Genomic DNA, 19,393 nt, shown 5'->3' with positions numbered 1-19,393 from the left:
GCAACCAAATGAAATTTACGCCCTTTTTTCCCCACAAATAGAACTTTCTTTCGGTGGTATTTCATTGCCTCTGCGTTTTTATTTTTTGCACTTTAAAAAAAAAGACAATTTTGAGAAAAAAAACAACATTTTTGACTTTTTGTTATTAAACATGTCTTAACATGCATGTTATCATGCGACAAAACATGTGTTCCCACACATGCACAAAAAAGCACCAAAAAGCGCATCACACCTGCAGTGCCACTATGTCGTTATCGCACGTCAAAACACGAAAATGCGCAGTACGAAAAAACCCCACGGCGCTGCCCAAAAATGGTGCAGGAGCTTCTTTTGTCGTGCGTAGGGCAGTCCATTCAGGTTTATTGGGCTGTCCTATCCTGTTGTGTGAGAAATGCGTGAAAAAAAAAAGCGCATAAATGCGTTGTGCAGGTGTGAATGGGACTAAAGAGTGAAACACGAGATATAGGAAAGGTGCTGAGAGCAGATTCATGACTTCGATCGTTTTTTCGATCAGATTATGAGATGATATAGTGGAAGAAGGTATGTGATTGATCATTTACCAGCTTAAGTGACAATCCTATCTAAACGATCGACTGAAACCCGATTCCCTGTGTGTGGCCTATTGACTGAATGGGTTGTCAACTTTAGATGGATTGGAAGAGATCGATGTGTATGGCCACCTTTACACCGATGCTCTTTTCTCCCAGCAACAGAGACTGAAGTATGGGCAGCTGTGGAGGTTCATTTGAAAGCCGCCGGTTAATTTTAGGCGTAAACGATCGCCAAACCCCCAAATCAGTAGAGACGTGAATGAAGGGAATACAATACAATGTAGCCAATCACACCCAAACATCGGATCCCAGACAGTGAAGCCTCTGTTAGCACCCGGCCCTAGTCCTCCCCCAGCATGACGGGGAATCTGGGAAAGAGATGCTCCTTGTCCCACTTTCCATAGAAGGTGGAGGGAGGAGGGAGACATGGAAGGAGGGGAGAGGAAGAGGAGGGGATGCTGCTGCTGCTGCTGCTACTACTGCTGGGCTCCTGTCTATTGCTGAACCAGGGAGAAGGAAGAAGAGATTGCTGGGGGCATCGATGGACCCTGTGCTGGCCATGAAGCCTGCGTCTATGACGAGTGGTACCCTGCTCCTACTGTCAGGTCTGTGTGCATCCCTCTCCTCCCTACACAGCCAGGCTCTTCCTCTCACTGCCCCCATCATGCCTGCATGGAAAACATGACTGCTCCGTAGCAGGGGCAGCGAGAGGCGGCTGCTGGCTTCATGACTCCGGTGTAACGCATAGATGTCTGGTGGCTGCCCATGGATATGCATGATGTTGATGGCCACCTCTGCTGCTGCTTGCATGAGGAACATCTAGAAAGAAATGTCATTGGTGATAACATCGGTGTGCCCCCGGATACCCCGATCGTATTTCAGCGCAGGCGTCTATGAACCAATATTCTACTTTCTTTGATATTGGTTGATATGACATGTCTGGTATAATAGGGTTGGTGTATTGGAGAGCCCTTGAAGAGACCCTGTCATTAGCGATGAGCTTGGGTTTGGTCCGAGCCCAGACATAAGCTGTCAGTGCCAGGCCAATCAGTTGTCGGCAGGGGCGGACTGACCATTCGAGCCCATGAAATGCCCCTGTTACCTTTTTATAGGCTTTTTTGGGTGTGCTTTGAGTGTGGGCAAAGACACAGGGGCCCCATGATCCCCTATTGCCCGGGGGCCCCATGAGTTTTCAGTCCGCCCCTGGTTGTCGGCTATATTAGTTCAGTGATGTAAAAAGCATCCTCACCCCTCTGTGTACATGCAGCTGATTGGCCCAGCACTGACAGCTGCCTTTCGGGATCAGCCCAACATGGGGTCAGACCAAATCTGGAACCAAACCCATGTTGAACTGAACCTGGAAAGCAGCTGTCAATGTTGGGCCAATCAGCTGTGGGAAAGGGATTCCCTACCCAATGGTTGCATATAAGCAGAGTGTTGGGGATGCTCCTGACATCATTAACCTTTGGAGAACCTTTGGGTTGGAGGACCTTTGAAGAGACCCTGTCATTAGTGATGAGCTTGGGTTTGGGCCAAACCCAGAAGTAAGCTGTCAGTGCCAGGCCAATCAGTTGTCAGCTATATTAGTTCAGTGATGTCATGAGCATCCTCACCCCTCTGTGTATATTCAGCTGATCGGCCCGGCACTGACAGCTGCCTTTCGGGATCAGCCCAACATGGGGTCAGACCAAATCTAGAACCAAACCCATGTTGAACTGAACCTGGAAAGCAGATGTCAATATTGGGCCAATCAGTTGTGGGCAAGGGATTCCCTACCCAATGGTTGGATATAAGCAGAGTATGGAGGATGCTCCTGACATCATTGACCTTTGGAGAACCTTTGGGTTGGAGGACCTTTGAAGAGACCCTGTCACTAGTAGTGATCTTGGGTTTGGTCTGAACCTGGAAGTAAGCTGTCACTGCCTGTCCAATCAGCTGTCGACTATATTAGGTCAATGATGTCATGTGCATCCCTACCACTTTGTGTACATGCAGCTGATTGGCCCACCACTGACAGTTGTCGTTCAAGTTCAGCCGAACATGGGGTCAGACCAAATCTGAAACCAAACCCATGTTGAACTGAACCTGGAAAGCAGATGTCAATGTTGGGCCAATCAGCTGTGGGCAAGGGATTCCCTACCCAATGGTTGCACATGAGCAGAGTGTGGAGGATGCTCCTGACATCATTGACCTTTGGAGAACCTTTGGGTTGGAGGACCTTTGAAGAGACCCTGTCACTAGTGGTGATCATCAGTTTGGTCTAAACCTGGAAGTAAGCTGTCATTGCCTGTCCAATCAGCTACTGACTATATTAGGTCAATGATGTCATGAGCATCCCTACTACTTTATGTACATGCAGCTGATTGGCCCGCCACTGACAGCTGCCTTTCAAGTTCAGCCTAACATGGGGTCAGACCAAATCTGGAACCAAACCCAAGCTCAGTGCCTGGCCAATAAGTTGTATGTACACAAAATGTTGTGAGATGCTCATGACATCATTGATCTATTATAGCCAGCAGCTGATTGGCCAGGCATTGAGCTTGGATGTGGTTCCAAATTTGGTCTGGTCCCATGTTGGGCCGAATCTGAAAGACAGCTGTCAGTGTTGGGCCAATCAGATGCATGTACACAAAGTGGTAGGGATGCTCATGACATCTCCAGGTTCAACATTGGTTCAACCTGAATCTGAAGCAAAACCCAACCCAATGTCCGGCCAATCAGCTGCCGGCTATATTAGGTTAATGATGTCATGTACATCCGGACACTTTATGTATGTGTAGCCATTGGGAAGGGAATGTATCATCCCGCAACTGATTGGCCCAGCACTGACAGATGCCTTCTCTGGGTACAACATTGGTTCACTCTGAATCTGGATCTAAACCCAACCCAATGTCCGGCCAATCAGCTTCCGGATATATAAGGCTAATGATATCATGTACATCCCGCCACTTTGTATATGTGTAGCCATTGGGTAGGGAATCCTTCACCCAGCAGTTGGTTGGCCTGGCACTCACTGTTGCCTTCCGGTTGCAGCCCAACATGGGTTTGGGCCAAATCTGCAGCCAAAGCCAAGCTCATCCCTACCTAAAGCCCAGAAGAATCAAGTATCTGAAATGCTTCCTTGCAGTGCTTTCCTTTGCTTTTTATTGATTTATAACGTGCCTCTGAACTTGCTACAAATGTGACCACTGCAGGAAGAGTAATTTCCCAAGTACAGCCCTCTGCAGCTTCCTATGTCATGCCCTCTCCTTCTCTGGGAGTGGCTAATTACTCTCTGTGCTGGCCCAGCTGCTCTGCCCCTCACTACATAACCTGGTAAACAAGACTACAATATTGCAGTGGTAGGCAAAGTCAGCATGCCAGCTGAGGTGGAACTACAAATCCCATAAGACATTGCAAGACTCAGACAGTCACAGGCATGACTCCAAGAGGCAGAGGCATGATGGGATTTGTAGTGAGATCACAGCAGGAGTGCCGAGGTTGTCTATGCCTGCTATAGAGCAGGGATGTCAAACTGGCGGCCCTCCAGCTGTTGCCAAACCACAAGTCCCATCATGCCTCTGTCTTTGGGAGTCATGCTTGTAACTGTCAATCTTGCAATGCCTCATGGGACTTGTAGTTTGGCAACAGCTGGAGAGCCACGAGTTTGACACCCGTGCTATAGAGGGTCACTTGACTGACAGCTCTGAGTCCACTGGGGCTGCTGACATCACATCCAAGATGGTGGCATCTGGAAGCCACCAGTCTCAGGATTTTTGGATGTCTTCACCCTGGAGGATTTCACAGGTAAATACCATCCATACACAGGGGTGGACTGACCATTCGGACACTGTCCGAGGGCCCTGGGTCAGTAGGGGGCCCCATGAGATGCCCCTGATACCTTTCATAGGCTTTTTTAGGTGTAGTTTGAGTGTGGGTGAGGACACAGGGGCCCCATGATCCCCTATTGCCCGGGGGCCCCATGAGTTGTCAGTCCGCCCCTGTCCATACAATATGTGAAATGATCAGTTCATCTTTTGGGGAGATTGCTGTTGAAATGAATGGTCTGGTCTCTTGAAGGGTATCTGGAAGTCATGTGACCTTGTGTTAAAGTGGTCTTTTTCGGGTTTATATTGCTGTTGGTGATTAAAAAACGGAAATTTGGAGTTGTCACCAGAACAGGAATAAAGGGAAATCTTCGATTGGGGACACATATTCCAGTGACAACTGTCCGAGAGATTTCTTTTGTTTTGGAGAAATTTCATGTCACTTCCTGCTGTATCTCCAGAACAGGAAGTGATGAAAATCTCCATAACAGGCCAAAGCAAGTGAAGTTTGCTCCACACTCCATCCAATATTCAAGAAACGTTTTGTCTGTGTTCTCTGCTATGTCTCCCCATTAAACTGAATATGTACTTTGTCCAGTAAGTTGACCTCCAGCCTTCCCATCAGTCTGGCACAGTTGTATGGTCTCCTCTCCTGGACTGAAATTACTTCCTCTGATTTCACTGCACACTGTGAGCTTCTCATAATGTGCACTAGAAGCTGAGCAAGTCAGATAGAACCCGTCTCATTTCCTGGCTGGAGGACATCCAGCATCATCTAGCACTTTCCTCCCCAGCCTGACTGTACCTGGCCTGCCCCTTTCATTCATTGGATTTCAGATCTTTCAATCTCAGGGGCTCGGCATCACATGTGGGTGTTACCTACGGCATGCTTTATACAGCTTGCCTAGGAATTCCCATTCCTCCAGACTGACATCCAGCCAGGGGCGGACTGACCATTTGGAAACTAGGGCACTGCCCGAGGGCCCGGGGTCAGTAGGGGGCCCCATGAGATGCCCCTGGTACCTTTTTCATAGGCTTTTTTGAGTTTGGGCAAGGACACAGGGGCCCCATGATCCCCTTTTGCCCAGGGGCCCCCATGAGTTATCAGTCCACCCCTGCTTCCAGCATTTTGATGTTTGCATAATTCCTTCCAAGAGCCAGCCCACTGCTTATATCAGGGCTGGGGGCTCTTCAGAGGAGTACTGAGGCAGGGAGTTGTGATGTTTCCAGGAAGATATGTACAGCACACTGTTGTCCCCTCCCACCAGCCATGATCTACCTGCATCGCATAGAGAAGCACAGACACCCAGTGATGACATCAATTGGTCTAAAATGTATGTAATGAAATTGGAAAGATTTCATTTACAGATGTCATTATCATGTTGATGAGGGGGGGATGGGGAACCAGGGAAGGCAAATTATAAGTGGATTAAACTTCAGCTTTAAAGTAACCTACATTTGCCCATACGGGATAAAGCACCATGTTCAACTGAAAGCCCTTCTACTCCTGTTTTTTCTTCACTCCCCCCACTGCTCTATACTATATCCGGTCTCCCCGGACCTCGCATTCACTATATCTGGTCTCCCCGGACCCCGCATTCACTATATCCGGTCTCCCCGGACCCCGCATTCACTATATCCGGTCTCCCCGGACCCCGCATTCACTATATCCGGTCTCCCCGGACCCCGCATTCTCTATATCCGGTCTCCCTGGACCCTGCATACACTATATCCGGTCTCCCCGGACCCTGCATTCACTATATCCGGTCTCCCCGGACCCTGCATTCACTATATCCGGTCTCCCCGGACCCTGCATTCACTATATCCGGTCTCCTAAGACCCTTCATTCACTATATCCGGTCTCCTAAGACCCTTCATTCACTATATCCGGTCTCCTCAGATTCTGCATTCACTATATCCGGTCTCCCTGGACCCTGCATTCACTATATCTGGTCTCCCCGGACCCTGCATTCACTATATCTGGTCTCCCAGGACCCTGCATTCACTATATCTGGTCTCCCACAGTACACAGAACATGGAAATGCAATTATTTTAGTAAATATAAACTGCTAAATACCTTTTCTCTTCAACAGTTAAAGCAGTCTTGTGACTTCTATCAGTGTCCAGCTGAGCACATGTTAAAGCTTGTAGGAGGAGTTTCCATTCTGCTCCGATTGTCCTATGAGGCTGCATATCCCCTGGCCCTCTGTCTGGACAATGCTGATAAGCCCTGTACTAATCACATGCACCCTTCCAAAGAAAAAGAAAAACTCTCTAGCCATACACACTAAACTGAGCATGTACAGAGTACCTCCCAGAGCTCTGTACTATCAGCAAATGGATTGGGGACAGTAGAAGAAGGTGATGAGCAGAGAAAACAGGACCAAACAGCCTTTTTACACAATGCAGATGATTAACCCCTTAGGTTCCACAGTGAGTATAACAAGCATGCTGTACTGCATATACAGACTGATTGTACTGTTGTGGGTTCAGTAACACTTTAATGTCAGTGCTGTCACATGAAAGGCTGAACAGTTCTATCCTACAACCATGAGTATCATGGGCACCAATGTCGTCATTTGCTACACATACACCTGAACCACATGTCACACCTAATCAGCCACACAGGGATTGTGCATTACAGGGCCACTGTTCTGACTGCAGTCTGTTGGTCATCTCTGAACCATAAGAATTCACTAAACACACTCCATGCTCTTGGTGGCTTATCCTGTATGTGACTTTATTTCAGCAGTCATTCAACATGACACAAAGAGTTGCTTCAAATCTGTCTATACAATACAACTTCCCACTGACATGTTTTATCACTGACAGAACAGAGTTGAGCATTAAAGCTGAAGTCCAGGAGAAGCAAATATTGTCTAAATCCATTCATCGTGTGTATTCTTCCTTGAACCCTGGTGAGCTTTGTGGATTCCCTCCAGATCTGTGCAGTAATCCAGTCTGAGACTTTCCCTCTGTGCAGAGCTTCCTGTAATAAAGACCGCTCACTGCTGCTCTCTCTCCGTGTGCAGGGGGACTGGTCTCGTCTCCGCCTCCACCTGTAGTTTTCTGCAGACAGTTTATAGCAGGTGGAGCCTAATAGGCCCCTCCCATAGCTCTGCACTCTGCATAGGATATGTGCAGCACAGTGACGTCACCACTACTTAACAAGGCAATATCTGGGTTGTGCACATGAAGTGGATTTGTGTCCTTTGTAGCTAATAAGGAATATATTTAAAGTGTTACTAAACCCACAACAGTACAATCAGTCTGTATATACAGTAAAGCATGCTTGTTATACTCACTGTGGGACCTAAGGGGTTAACCCTCTGCATTGTGTAAAAAGGCTGTTTGATCCTGTCTTCTCTTCCCATTCTCTTGTTCAAATGCCCAAGCTAATGAACCCATAGCCCTTCTGCACATGCTCAGTTTGGTGTGTATTGTTAGAGAGTTTTTTTTTTCCTGGGAGAGTGCATGTGATCAGCACAGGGCCAATCAGCACTGTACAGGCAGAGGTCAAGGGTTCTGCATCCTCCTAGAGCAGAATGAAAACTCCTCCTACAAACTTTAACCAGTGCTCTGCTGGACACTGATAGAAGTCACAAAACTGCTATATACTGCTGTTGAGAAAAGGTATTTAGCAGTTTATATTTACTAAAATAATTGCATTTCCATGTTCTGTGTACTGTGGGAGACCATATATAGTGAATGCAGGGTCCGGGGAGGCCAGATATAGTGAATGCAGGGTCCGGGGAGACCAGATATAGTGAATGCAGGGTCCGGGGAATCCAGATATAGTGAATGCAGGGTCCGGGGAATCCAGATATAGTGAATGCAGGGTCCGGGGAAACCAGATATAGTGAATGCAGGGTCCGGGGAGACCAGATATAGTGAATGCAGGGTCCGGGGAGACCAGATATAGTGAATGCAGAGTCCAAGGAGACCAGATATAGTGAATGCAGGGTCCGGGGAGACCAGATATAGTGACTGCAGGGTCCGGGGAGACCAGATATAGTGAATGCAGGGTCCGGGGAAACCAGATATAGTGACTGCAGGGTCCGGGGAGACCAGATATAGTGAATACAGGGTCCGGGGAGACCAGATATAGTGACTGCAGGGTCCGGGGAGACCAGATATAGTGACTGCAGGGTCCTGGGAGAACAGATATAGTGACTGCAGGGTCCGGGGTTTAGTAACACTTTAAGGCTAGGTTCGCACCTATGCAGTTTGCGTTTGATGTGTTTCTACAATGCTTTTTGTGTTTGCATTTTAAGTTATTGCACATGCATTTTTGACACATTTTTGCTACGTTTTGATTTTTTTTACTAACTTGTTGCTGGGCACGATAAAATGCAAAACGCATAAAAAATGCGCTACATGCTTTTCTGCAGCATCTCCATTGAAGTCTATTGAACCAAAAACGCAAAGATTTGCTCTTAAAAAAAGTCCCTGACCCTTTCCAAAAGAGAGATGTGAACCTGTCCCATAGGAAATCATGTTAAATGGACTGTTGTGTATTTCTGCAAAATGCAGCGGAAAACACATAGGTTTTGTGCCTGGAGTTCACACCACATGCAGTCCGGTGCATTTTTTTCTGCATCAAAAATGCATGGATAGTAGGTTATATGGTTTCAAAAGGCACAGTTCACACCAGTGTAGTCAGTTCCAGTGCAGAGAAAAAAAAAATTACTGGATTGTACTGGAACGCAGCAAAACGCATGAACAACGCACCTGAAAGCACCAGGATGCACCTAAACACATAAAAAATGCACATGAACACACGTCACCAGGGGTGGAAACTTGGAAACTCGGGCACTGCCCGAGGGCCCGGGGTCAGTAGGGGGCCCCATGAGATGCCCCTGGTACCTTTTTCATAGGTTTTTTTGAGTTTGGGCAAGGACACAGGGGCCCCATGATCCCCTATTGCCCGGGGGGCCCCATGAGTTGTCAGTCCTCCCCTGCACATCACTAAAAGGCAAAACCATAGGGGAAAATATGCACTAGAATTCATCAAAAACACAAACGTGCATTCAGAAACAGATCCAGAACGCATCCGGACTGCATATCTATGGTGTGAACTGGCCCTTAAAGGGGGACTCCAGCCAGAACTTTTTTGGTTGTTGTTGGTTAGTTTTGGGGAGGGTTAGATCATCAGTCCAGTATCTGTAATTGTCTGCATCCCCATGGGAAACATCAGCTTCTTGTCTCGGGGATCGATGTGATGGGAAATTCTCTATTAGAGAACAGGGATTCACTGGGTGACATCAATGAATGACACCACGAGGACGACATGCATTGTTTGAATGGTTCATGCAGAAAGGCTCACGTTTGCACACATTTACGCACAGGTGTGAACGCAGCCATAGACCAGAGCAGGTAGATGGAGCTGGGATAAAGTGACACTAAACATCTTTATTCTCCTACAATAATCCATACACAACCAAGACTTAATGGCCTTGTAATCTATATTCCTTGAAATCATTTCTGTGTTTTTCTGCCTCTTTGTAACATTTGAACTCCTGACCCTCTCCTTTTCCCCCTCACTTCTGCTTGTTTGGAACAAGCAGTGCACCTTAGTTGTAGTCATGTACACGGCTCTCTGCACACTGCGCATCCCATAGTGTTTAGTTCGTCTCTGGGGTGAGCAAGAGAGGGTGGCTACATTCCTACATACAGGGGAACCATGGAGAATGAACGTAGTCACCCTCCAACAGGAATTCAGGTCACATCAGCAAAAAATGAAATTGTAGATTTAAGGGGGGGGGGGGGGGGTAAGGCCTGGTTCACACCTAAGCATTTTGCAGAAACGCACTACCAGGGGCGGACTGACCATTTGGAAACTCGGGCACTGCCGAGGGCCCGGGGTCAGTAGGGGGCCCCATGAGATGCTCCTGGTACCTTTTTCATAGACTTTTTTGAGTTTGGGCGAGGACACAGGGGCCCCATGATCCCCTATTGCCCGGGGGCCCCATGAGTTGTCAGTCCGCCCCTGCACACTACAGTCCATTTATCATAATTTCCTATGGGACACGTTCACCCGGTGCGATTTTTTAAAAAGGGTCATGGACTTTTTTAAACGCAAAAAATGTTGCATTTTGGTTCAATAGACTTCAATGGAGACGCTGCACAGAGTGATTTTTTTTATGCGTTTTTGATGCGTTTCACATATTAATCTGCCCAGCAACAAGTTGGCCAAAAAAACCCATAAAAAAAGCAAAACGCATCAAAAAACACGTGAAAAAAACGCATCGCAAAACACACTGCAGGAATGGATGAAATGCAAACTGTACAGGTGTGAACCGAGCCAAATCGAAGGGGCTTTTGTAAATGAAGAATTCATACCGGAATCATTTTCTATAATCCATGGTGTAATGTCACTTTAAGGCTGGCAGCGTTGGCCGGTTTTCTATGGGTCTTGATATCCGTTGGAGGGATCCGCCCCTCCCCCTCCCCTCTGTGTTTAGTGGCATTGGCACAACACAGATGCAACTAATATTTGGCCAAATAAGGGAAAGCCGAGCCAGATTGCGCAGTCGGCGTGTTGTCTGGATACACGGAACTCAGGGAGACTCTTCCTGAAGTCATTCTACAATGCGTGTGTGCAGGTGGCAGGAATACACTTTTATATCTAAAGCTGAACTCCAGCAAACGGCTACACAGGGGACACACATACACGGGGATGTTGTACCTTCCCAAAGGATCTGTATTTCTGTCCATCCAGGCCAGGGGCGGACTGACCATTTGGAAACTCGGGCACCGCCCGAGGGCCCGGGGTCAGTAGGGGGCCCCATGAGATGCCCCGGTACCTTTCTCATAGGCTTTTTTGAGTTTGGGCAAGGACACAGGGGCCCCATGATCCCCTGTTGCCCAGGGGCCCCATGAGTTGTCAGTCCGCCCCTAATCCAGTCATTAGATTTACACAGCTCTGCCACGCAGTACAGCCCTGTCTGGCAGGGCAGAAGAACAGATCTTTATAAGTGGTCCCGTCCTTCATCAAGCCTGTGACTGGACAGTGAAAGGGCAAGCAGCGGAATAAAAAGCTCACTCTGCTCTCTCCTCCTAACAGCCTGCTCCTTGTGCTGCTTCTCCTTCTACCAGTCTGAGCTGTGCTGTACCGGGATGGCAAAAGCTCAAGTTCAGGTACTTATGCTGCTGCAGGGGTTGTATTTCTGTCCATCCAGTCTTGAAATTTACATGGCTCTGCTACACAAGACAGCCCTGTCGAGCAGGTGAATGGATATTTCTATGTTGCAGCAAAGTAACATTTACAGGTCTTGTCCCTCCCCCAGTCTGCGATTGGACAGTGAAAAGACAAGCAGTGTACTGACAAGCTCATCTCTCTGTCACTTTGCTCTCTCCACCTGTCAGCCTGTTCCTTCTTAGCACTTCTGGCACCTTGTGCTGCTTCTCGTTCTACCAGTCTGAGCTCTGCTGTACAAAGATGGCAAAAGGTCAAGTTCAGGTACCTACACTGCATGCATTAAAGTAGAAGAAAAGGCTAAAGGATAAATCTGTTTTTATGCTGCTACACATAGCTGTGTGGATGGGCCCCTAGACCTGTATACAGCTGTGTGGATGGTCCCCTAGACCTGTATACAGCTGTGTGGATGGGCCCCTAGACTAATATACAGCTGTGTGGATGGGCCCCATAGGCTAGTATACAGCTGTGTGGATGGGCCCCTAGACCTGTATACAGCTGTGTGGATGGTCCCCATAGACTAGCATACAGCTGTGTGGATGGGCAACTAGACTAATATACAGCTGTGTGGATGGGCCCCATAGGCTAGTATACAGCTGTGTGGATGGGCCCCATAGACTAGTATACAGCTGTGTGGATGGGCCCCATAGACTAGTATACAGCTGTGTGGATGGGCCCCTAGACTAGTATACAGCTGTGTGGATGGGCCCCATAGACTAGCATACAGCTGTGTGGATGGGCCCCATAGACTAGTATACAGCAGTGTGGATAGGCCCCATAGACTAGTATACAGCTGTGTGGATGGGCCCCAGAGACTAGTATACAGCTGTGTGGATGGGCCCCATAGACTAGTATACAGCTGTGTGGATGGGCCCCAGAGACTAGTATACAGCTGTGTGGATGGGCCCCATAGACTAGTATACAGCTGTGTGAATGGTCCCCATAGACTAGTATCCAGCTGTGTAGATGGGCCCCATAGACTAGTATCCAGCTGCGTGTAAAATGACACGTCGCACACATTCCGCCCTCGCACATATCACAGGCTGCACACGTTTATACCGTCCATCAATGATCTCATTACATAAACTTTACAGGACGATTCCGCTTTCCCTTTCAAACACAAAATCGGCTGACATGGCGAAATAAAAGGAAAATAAATTCTTACTGACTGCACCCACGGTAGGAATGTTGGCAGCGCCGTCTATTTCCTATTAGAGCTGACAGATATTGTTACCATTTTTAGATCCAAATAAAAGAACAAAAACAGACGACATAACGTTGCCGTAGATCACTGTTTGCTACGGTGTCTCCATGTTGGTGAATACGTCTTACTTCCTGTGTGGTCACTGTGAGCAAACATTTCAATCCAAAGTTTTTACATTTGCTTGCTCTTCCACATTTCGTTATGTTACAGTAGATCTAAACCCTAATTGGATGAAACTATGGGGGGGGGGGGGGTCTCATTATAAAATAAATTTAGTGTGTCGTTGGTGCCATCTAGTGGCCATAATGTGGTATTTTCCTGATTAAGCTGTTTCTGGTAAAATACTGCATTATGGCCACTAGATGGTGCTTACAATCATAGAAAATACTCATATTAGACAAAACGTACAAAACAAACATAAATATATAAGACATGTAATTGTAAATGTGTATCATAAACAGGCAAATGCGCCCATCAAAAGAGGATGACATGCGTGATTGTTGGCAACATATATGGACAGCGATCAAAACCTAAATGTATATCTTTATGTGATCTTTATCTGCAAAACAAAAATACACGCATGTCAAAAAGATCACGTATAGATATACATTACAGTGTTACTAAACCCACAACAGTACAATCAGTCTGTATATGCAGGAAAGCATGCTTGTTATACTCACTGTGGAACCTAAGGGGTTAATCCTCTGCATTGTGTAAAAAGGCTGATTGATCCTGACTTCACTGATTTTCCCCTTCTTCCAGTGCCCCCAATCCATTTTCTGATAGAAGAGAGCCTTAGGGGCAAGCTGCAACTGCTCAGTTTAGTGTGTATTGCTAGAGAGTTTTTTTATTTGGGAGAGTGCATGTGATCAGCACAGGGCCAATCAGCACTGTCCAGAAAGAGGGTCAGGGGTCATACAGGCTTATAGCTCTGCTGGACACTGATAGAAGTCACAAGACTGCTCTATACTGCTGATGAGAAAAGATATTTATCGATTTATATTTACTAAAATAATTGCATTTCCATGTACTGAGTAAATGCAGGGTCCAGGGAGAGCAGATATAGTGAATGCCGGGTCTGGGGGACCAAATATAGTGAATTCAGGGTCCGGGGAGACCAGATATAGTGAATGCAGGGTCCGGGGAGACCGGATATAGTGAATGCAGGGTCCGGGGAGACCAGATATAGTGAATGCAGGGTCCGGGGAGACCGGATATAGTGAATGCAGGGTCCGGGGAGACCAGATATAGTGAATGCAGGGTCCAGGGAGACCAGATATAGTGAATGCAGGGTATGGGGAGACCGGATATAGTGAATGCAGGGTCCGGCGAGACCGGATATAGTGAATGCAGGGTCCGGGGAGACCGGATATAGTGAATGCAGGGTCCGGGGAGACCGGATATAGTGAATGCAGGGTCCGGCGAGACCGGATATAGTGAATGCAGGGTCCGGGGAGAGCGGATATAGTGAATGCAGGGTCCTGGGAGAGCAGTTATAGTAAATGCGGGGTCCGGGAAGACCAGATAATAGTGAATGCAGGGTCCTGGGAGACCAGATATAGTGAATGCAGGGTCCGGGGAGACCAGATATAGTGAATGCAGGGTCTGGGGAGACCAGATATAGTGAATGCAGGTTTCAGGGAGACCAGATATAGTGAATGCAGGGTCCTGAGAGACCAGATATAGTGAATGCAGGGTCCTGAGAGACCGGATATAGTGAATGCAGGGTCCGGGGAGAGCGGATATAGTGAATGCAGGGTCCGGGGAGAGCGGATATAGTGAATGCAGGGTCCTGGAGAGCGAATATAGTGAATGCAGGGTCCGGGGAGACCGGATATAGTGAATGCAGGGTCCGGGGTGACCAGATATAGTGAATGCAGGGTCCTGGGAGATCAGATATAGTGAATGCAGGGTCCTGGGAGACCAGATATAGTGAATGCAGAATCCGGGGAGACCAGATATAGTGAATGCAGGGTCCGGGGAGACCAGATATAGTGAATGCAGGGTCCGGGGAGACCAGATATAGTGAATGCAGGGTCCGGGGAGAGCAGATATAGTGAATGCAGAGTCTGGGGAGACCGGATATATTGAATGCAGGGTCCGGGGAGACCGGATATAGTGAATGCAGGGTCCAGGGAGACCAGATATAGTGAATGCAGGGTATGGGGAGACCGGATATAGTGAATGCAGGGTCCGGCGAGACCGGATATAGTGAATGCAGGGTCCGGGGAGACCGGATATAGTGAATGCAGGGTCCGGGGAGACCGGATATAGTGAATGCAGGGTCCGGCGAGACCGGATATAGTGAATGCAGGGTCCGGGGAGAGCGGATATAGTGAATGCAGGGTCCTGGGAGAGCAGTTATAGTAAATGCGGGGTCCGGGAAGACCAGATAATAGTGAATGCAGGGTCCTGGGAGACCAGATATAGTGAATGCAGGGTCCGGGGAGACCAGATATAGTGAATGCAGGGTCTGGGGAGACCAGATATAGTGAATGCAGGTTTCAGGGAGACCAGATATAGTGAATGCAGGGTCCTGAGAGACCAGATATAGTGAATGCAGGGTCCTGAGAGACCGGATATAGTGAATGCAGGGTCCGGGGAGAGCGGATATAGTGAATGCAGGGTCCGGGGAGAGCGGATATAGTGAATGCAGGGTCCTGGAGAGCGAATATAGTGAATGCAGGGTCCGGGGAGACCGGATATAGTGAATGCAGGGTCCGGGGTGACCAGATATAGTGAATGCAGGGTCCTGGGAGATCAGATATAGTGAATGCAGGGTCCTGGGAGACCAGATATAGTGAATGCAGAATCCGGGGAGACCAGATATAGTGAATGCAGGGTCCGGGGAGACCAGATATAGTGAATGCAGGGTCCGGGGAGACCAGATATAGTGAATGCAGGGTCCGGGGAGAGCAGATATAGTGAATGCAGAGTCTGGGGAGACCGGATATATTGAATGCAGGGTCCGGGGAGACCGGATATAGTGAATGCAGGGTCCGGGGAGACCAGATATAGTGAATGCAGGGTCCGGGGAAACCAGATATAGTGAATGCAGGGTCCGGGGTGACCAGATATAGTGAATGCAGGGTCCGGGGAGACCAGATATAGTGAATGCAGGGTCCGGGGAGACCAGATATAGTGAATGCAAGGTTCGGGGTTTAGTAAAACTTTAAGATTTTGATCGCTATCTATATATGTTGTTGACAATCACGTATGTCATCCACTTGTGATGGGTACATTTGCACATTTTTTATGTACGTTAACAATTACACACGTCTTATATATATATATTTTATTTCTCGCATATAAATTGGATTTGTAGATCACATATAACTGTGCAAATTAAATGATTGTTTATAATCAATATAAACAATATATATATATACGTGTACACAGCGAGTAAAATAAGTATTGAACACATCACCATTTTTCTTAGTAAATACATTTATAAAGATGCTATTGACATGAAATTTTCACCACATATCGGTAACAACCCATGCAATCCATACATACTAAGAAACCAAAACAAATAAGTTCAGAAATTTATTTCTGTTTAATAATTGGAATGAAACAGGGAAAAAGTATTGAACACGCTAACGCAAATTTTTTTTAATACTTTGTACAAAATCCTTTGTTGGTAATGACAGCTTCAAGATTTCTCCTGTATGGAGAAACTAGTGGCATTGCTCAGGTGTGATTTTGGCCCATTGTTCCCCAGAAACAGTCTTCAAATCTTGGAGGTTCTGTGGGCCTCTTCTATGAACTCCGATCTTTAGTTCTTTCCATAGATGTTCTATTGGATTCAAGTCTGGTGATTGGCTGGGCCGTTCTAGCAGCTTTATTGGGCAGCACAGTGGCTAAATGGTTAGCACTTCCGCCTGGCAGTACTAGGGTCGTTGGTTTGAATCCCAACCATGGCACCACCTGCCTGGAGTTTTCATGTTCTCCCTGTTCCTAGAGGGGATTCCTCCCACACTCCAAAGACATGCTGGTAGGTTAATTGGCTCCTGTCTAAATTGTCCCTAGTATGTGTATGTATGAATGTGAGTTAGGGACCTTAGATTGTACGCCCCTTGAGGGTTAGGTACTGATGTGAATGTATAATGTGATGTGATGGTGTTGTATAAGTACCTGTAATAAATAATAATACAGACCTTATTTTGGATCCAGTGATCTCAGCACTGGGTCTCTGTGCTTCTCTATGTAATGTAAGCGGATCATGGCTGGTGGAAGTGGCTGGCAAAAAGGGGGGATGTACATAGCTTCCTGAAAACATCACAGCACCCTGCCTCAGTACTCCTGTCAAGGGCCCTCAGCTCTGAAGCAAGCAGTGAGCTGGATTTTGGGAGGAGTTATACAAATATTAAAATGCCTTGATAGGTGGGTGTCAGTCTGGAGGAGGAAGACTGTATTTGCATGCAGACCCCCCCTCCCTTCCCGGTAATGCCCACATTTGATGCTGAGCCCCCATGATTGAAGGATCTGAAATCCAGTGAATGAAAGGGGTGGACCAGGCATAGTCAAGCTGTGATAAATGATGCTGAGGAGTCCTCCAGCCAGGTAGTATCTGATTTGCTGCAGCTTCTAATGCACATTGTGGGAAGCTCACAGTATGCAGTGAAATCAGAGGAAGTCATCTCAGTCCAGGAGAGGAGCCGGGACAACCGTGCCAGACTGAAGGAAAGGCTGGAGGTCAGATATAAGGTTTTGTTCCTGGGTTTGGACATCCTTTTGCATGGATTATAATAGGATGTGGACTTTTGCAAATACAAACTGTAATCACGCATTATGGATAAAGAATGTGCAAAATAATTGGTACAAACAGAGCAGGAAGAACAGAAACTTTAAATAAAATAAAAGTAACACTTGAAAGTCTTAATCAGGCCATAGACGGGTCGAAAACCGGCCGTTTAAAAAAAAAAACGAAAAATCGGTCGCTCGATTGACTGACGTTACCACCAACGGTAAAAAAAATCGACCTGTCTATTGCTGGCATTTTACCCCATAATTACTTCTGTCCCCTGCAGAGACAGGAGACAGGAGAGCACACAGGGGACCAATACATACGAATAATAAGAATAAAAGAAGAAGAAGAAGAAAATAGAAGAAGAATTCTAGTCAGCTATTATATTTTATATGAAGTCTTGTGGTTGCAACAATGTATCCATTTGTATCCATTTCGGATACAGATGTTTTTATTCGGATACAAAAGGATACATTGTTGCAACCGCAAGCAAGCAGGAAATGACATTGCTGGGGGATGTTCTGTACACCACCTGTATACAAATCACCTCCAGGTTTCCATATTGCATTTTACAGAAAATTACAGCGCTGCAGATTGAAAATGAAAGATAATTTTTATTGATCATATAATACAATATGGTTTGTGTTGCAATTGGATATATTATATATATATATATATATATATATGTGTGTGTGTGTGTTTTATTCACAATATTTTTTTCCCATGAAAGTGGAGTTACCCTTAAAATAAGACAAGCTAAAGAATAAAAGCAGCTTTCCACTTAAAGAATCCAGAATAAGATTGTATTTCAATTCACCAGGAAAAGCCAACATGTGCTGAGGAGTTGCAAGGGTCCCACTTCTTTTGGGATGAAAAAGGAATTTAGGAATGAAATAAGGACTGAATATGAGTAACAAAAGAAGGTTATTTAGGTTGTAGTAAGCAAGTTCTTACTTGTGCTAACGCATCCCCTTGATAGAACAAGAAGTATGTCAGGGGTATTGAATTAAAAAAAGTCTGGCCAGTACAAATTTCTTCTAGAAGAGGTATGAATCTCATGCCTCCTTACATCAGATGTCCCCATAAGAGCACCCCCTTACATCAGGTGTCGTCATCAGAGTTCCCCCTTCCATCAGGTGTCCAGATCACAGTGCCCCCTTCCATCAGGTGTCCCCATCAGAGTGCCCCCTTACATCAGGTGTCATCATCAGAGTGCCCCCTTCCACCAGGTGTCCTGATCACAGTGCCCCCTTTTACCAGGTGTCCCTATCAGAGTTTCCCCTTACATCAGATGTCCCCATCAGAGTTCCCCCTTACATCAGGTGTCCCCATCAGAGTTCCCCATTACATCAGGTGTCCCCATCAGAGTTCCCCCTTACATTGGGTGTCCCCATCAGAGTTCCCCCTTACATTGGGTGTCCCCATCAGAGTTCCCCCTTACATCAAGTGTCCCCATCAGAGTGCCCCCTTACATCAGGTGTCCCGATCACAGTGCCCCCTTACATCAGGTGTCCCGATCACAGTGCCCTTTTACATCAGGTGTCCCCATCAGAGTGCCCCCTTCCATCAGGTGTCCCGGTCAGAGTTCCCCCTTACATCAGGTATCCCTGTCAGAGTTCCCCCTAACATCAGGTGTCCCTGTCAGAGTTCCCCCTTACATCAGGTGTCCCCATCAGAGTTTCCCCTTACACCAGGTGTCCCCATCAGAGTTCCTTTTACATCAGGTGTCCCCATCAGAGTTCCCTCTTACATCAGGTGTCCCCATCAGAGTTCCCCCTTACATCAGGTGTCCCCATCAAAGTGCCCCCTTACATCAGGTGTCCCGATCAAAGTTCCAACTTACATCAGGTGTCCTCATCACAGTGCCCCCTAACATAAGATGTCTCC

General features: G+C 47.0%; 1 protein-coding gene across 4 annotated transcripts in view; it reads left to right on the top strand.

Annotated features, from left to right (window-relative positions):
- The first annotated feature begins 954 nt into the window (after positions 1–954).
- SGCE (sarcoglycan epsilon) overlaps positions 955–19,393 on the top strand; it is a 110,229-nt gene continuing 91,790 nt past the window's right edge. For 2 of the 4 annotated variants that reach the window (XM_089687139.1, XM_089687136.1), the window contains exon 1: positions 955–1,156. In XM_089687139.1, the coding sequence (XP_089543265.1) occupies positions 1,093–1,156 (64 nt within the window). In that variant the 5' untranslated portion in view covers positions 955–1,092. The remainder of the gene's footprint in view (positions 1,157–19,393) is intronic. The other 2 variants (XM_089687138.1, XM_089687137.1) reach the window with 2 other exon arrangements.

This window comes from Staurois parvus, unplaced genomic scaffold (assembly GCF_062004578.1).
Source record: "Staurois parvus isolate SC_StPar_1 unplaced genomic scaffold, SC_StPar_1.0 ptg000418l, whole genome shotgun sequence".
Taxonomy (NCBI): Eukaryota; Metazoa; Chordata; class Amphibia; order Anura; family Ranidae; genus Staurois; species Staurois parvus.
Note: the sequence above shows the minus strand (reverse complement) of the source record. Positions and strands in the feature narration are given on the sequence as shown.